The sequence below is a fragment of the Cebus imitator genome, unplaced genomic scaffold, assembly GCF_001604975.1.
Source record: "Cebus imitator isolate Cc_AM_T3 unplaced genomic scaffold, Cebus_imitator-1.0 Scaffold15, whole genome shotgun sequence".
In the NCBI taxonomy this organism is placed as follows: domain Eukaryota; kingdom Metazoa; phylum Chordata; class Mammalia; order Primates; family Cebidae; genus Cebus; species Cebus imitator.
This window is the reverse complement of record NW_016107330.1, coordinates 1,577,697-1,578,988: the sequence shown is the minus strand read 5'-3', so window position 1 is coordinate 1,578,988 and position 1,292 is coordinate 1,577,697. Positions and strand designations below refer to the sequence as shown.

At 44.3% G+C, this 1,292-nt stretch overlaps 1 protein-coding gene across 1 annotated transcript in view; it reads right to left on the bottom strand.

The window, feature by feature from the left end:
- KIF1B (kinesin family member 1B) overlaps positions 1–1,292 on the bottom strand; it is a 183,363-nt gene that overhangs the window by 4,126 nt on the left and 177,945 nt on the right. Inside the window, exon 43 of the mRNA XM_037730774.1 lies at positions 805–926. Coding sequence (XP_037586702.1) covers positions 805–926 — 122 coding nt within the window. The remainder of the gene's footprint in view (positions 1–804; positions 927–1,292) is intronic.

The window sequence follows — 1,292 nt, the reverse complement described above, 5'->3', positions numbered from 1 at the left end:
TTTTTTGTATTTTTAGTAGAGACAGGATTTCTCCATTTTGGTCAAGCTGGTCTCGAACTCCTGACCTCAGGTGATCTGCCCACCTCAGCCTCCCAAAGTGCTGAGATTACAGGTGTGAACCACCGTGCCTAACCAAATTTGTCTTTTTCTTTCTGTTTTTTTAAGGAAAGGGTCTTGCTCTGTTGCCCAGGTGGAATGCAGTGGTGCAATAATAAAACCTCACTGCAACCCTGAATTCCTGAATTCAAGAGATCCTCCCACTTCAGCCTCCTGAGTATAGCTGGGACCACAGGCACAGGCCACCATGCCTATCTTATTTTTTGTAAAGACAGCATCTTGCTATGTTGCCCAGGCTGGTCTCGATCTCCCAGCCTCAAGCAATTCGCCTGCCTTGGTATCCCAAAGCACTGGGGGCCACCTCACCTGGCCTTGTCTTTATTTTTCTTACCTACATATTTTGCAGTGGCATCAAAATATTTTTTTCTAAACAGTTTCAAAATATTTTTCCCAAGGTAGGACTTCCTATGATATTATGACTGGGAAGATAAGCAGGGGTAGGAATGGAGGACAAAACTAGCAGAAAGGGATGAAGAGATTCATCAATGAGCTGAGGATGCAGAACGTTAGTAAACCACAATGTGAAGAGATGCCAGTAACTAGCACCTCTCCAGTCACCGTGATAGCCAAAAAGGCTCCCATGCATTTCCGAATGCTGCCTTCAGTCGAGAACCATTGAGCTAGAGGAAGACTGACATTTTCCTTGGTTCTTAAATCGGCTTCTCTCAGTGAAATCTGGGTACTTACTTCTGATCCAGAGAGTTGCTTCTAGTGTCTACCAGAGAGGGGCAGGTGGAGGAGGGGGTAAGGGTGGCACTGCTGAAACTGGACTCAGAGGGATCCCGTCCAATTGGAGAGATATCAGACAACTGGAAGCAAACAGAACACTACAAGTTACATTCAGCTGAAAAAAGCTGCCTCTACAGTAAAAACAGGGAGTTTCAACAACCAGAGCCTTGCTTTGATACATCTTGTTTCAAAAGGCCATTTAAGAAAACAAGCCTATGCGTACAATGATTATTTCTCAATAAATAAATACGTAGATAAAATTTTAAGAGACAAGGCCTTGCTCTGTTCCCTAGGCTGGAGTGCAGTGATGCAATCTAGCTTCCTGTGGCCTCCAACTCCTGGGCTCAAGCGATCCTCCTGTGCTTCCTGAGTAGCTGGGACTACAAGCATGTACCACCACAACTGGTGAAAATTTTTTTTTTAAAAAAAAAGCATCTAGTAATTAG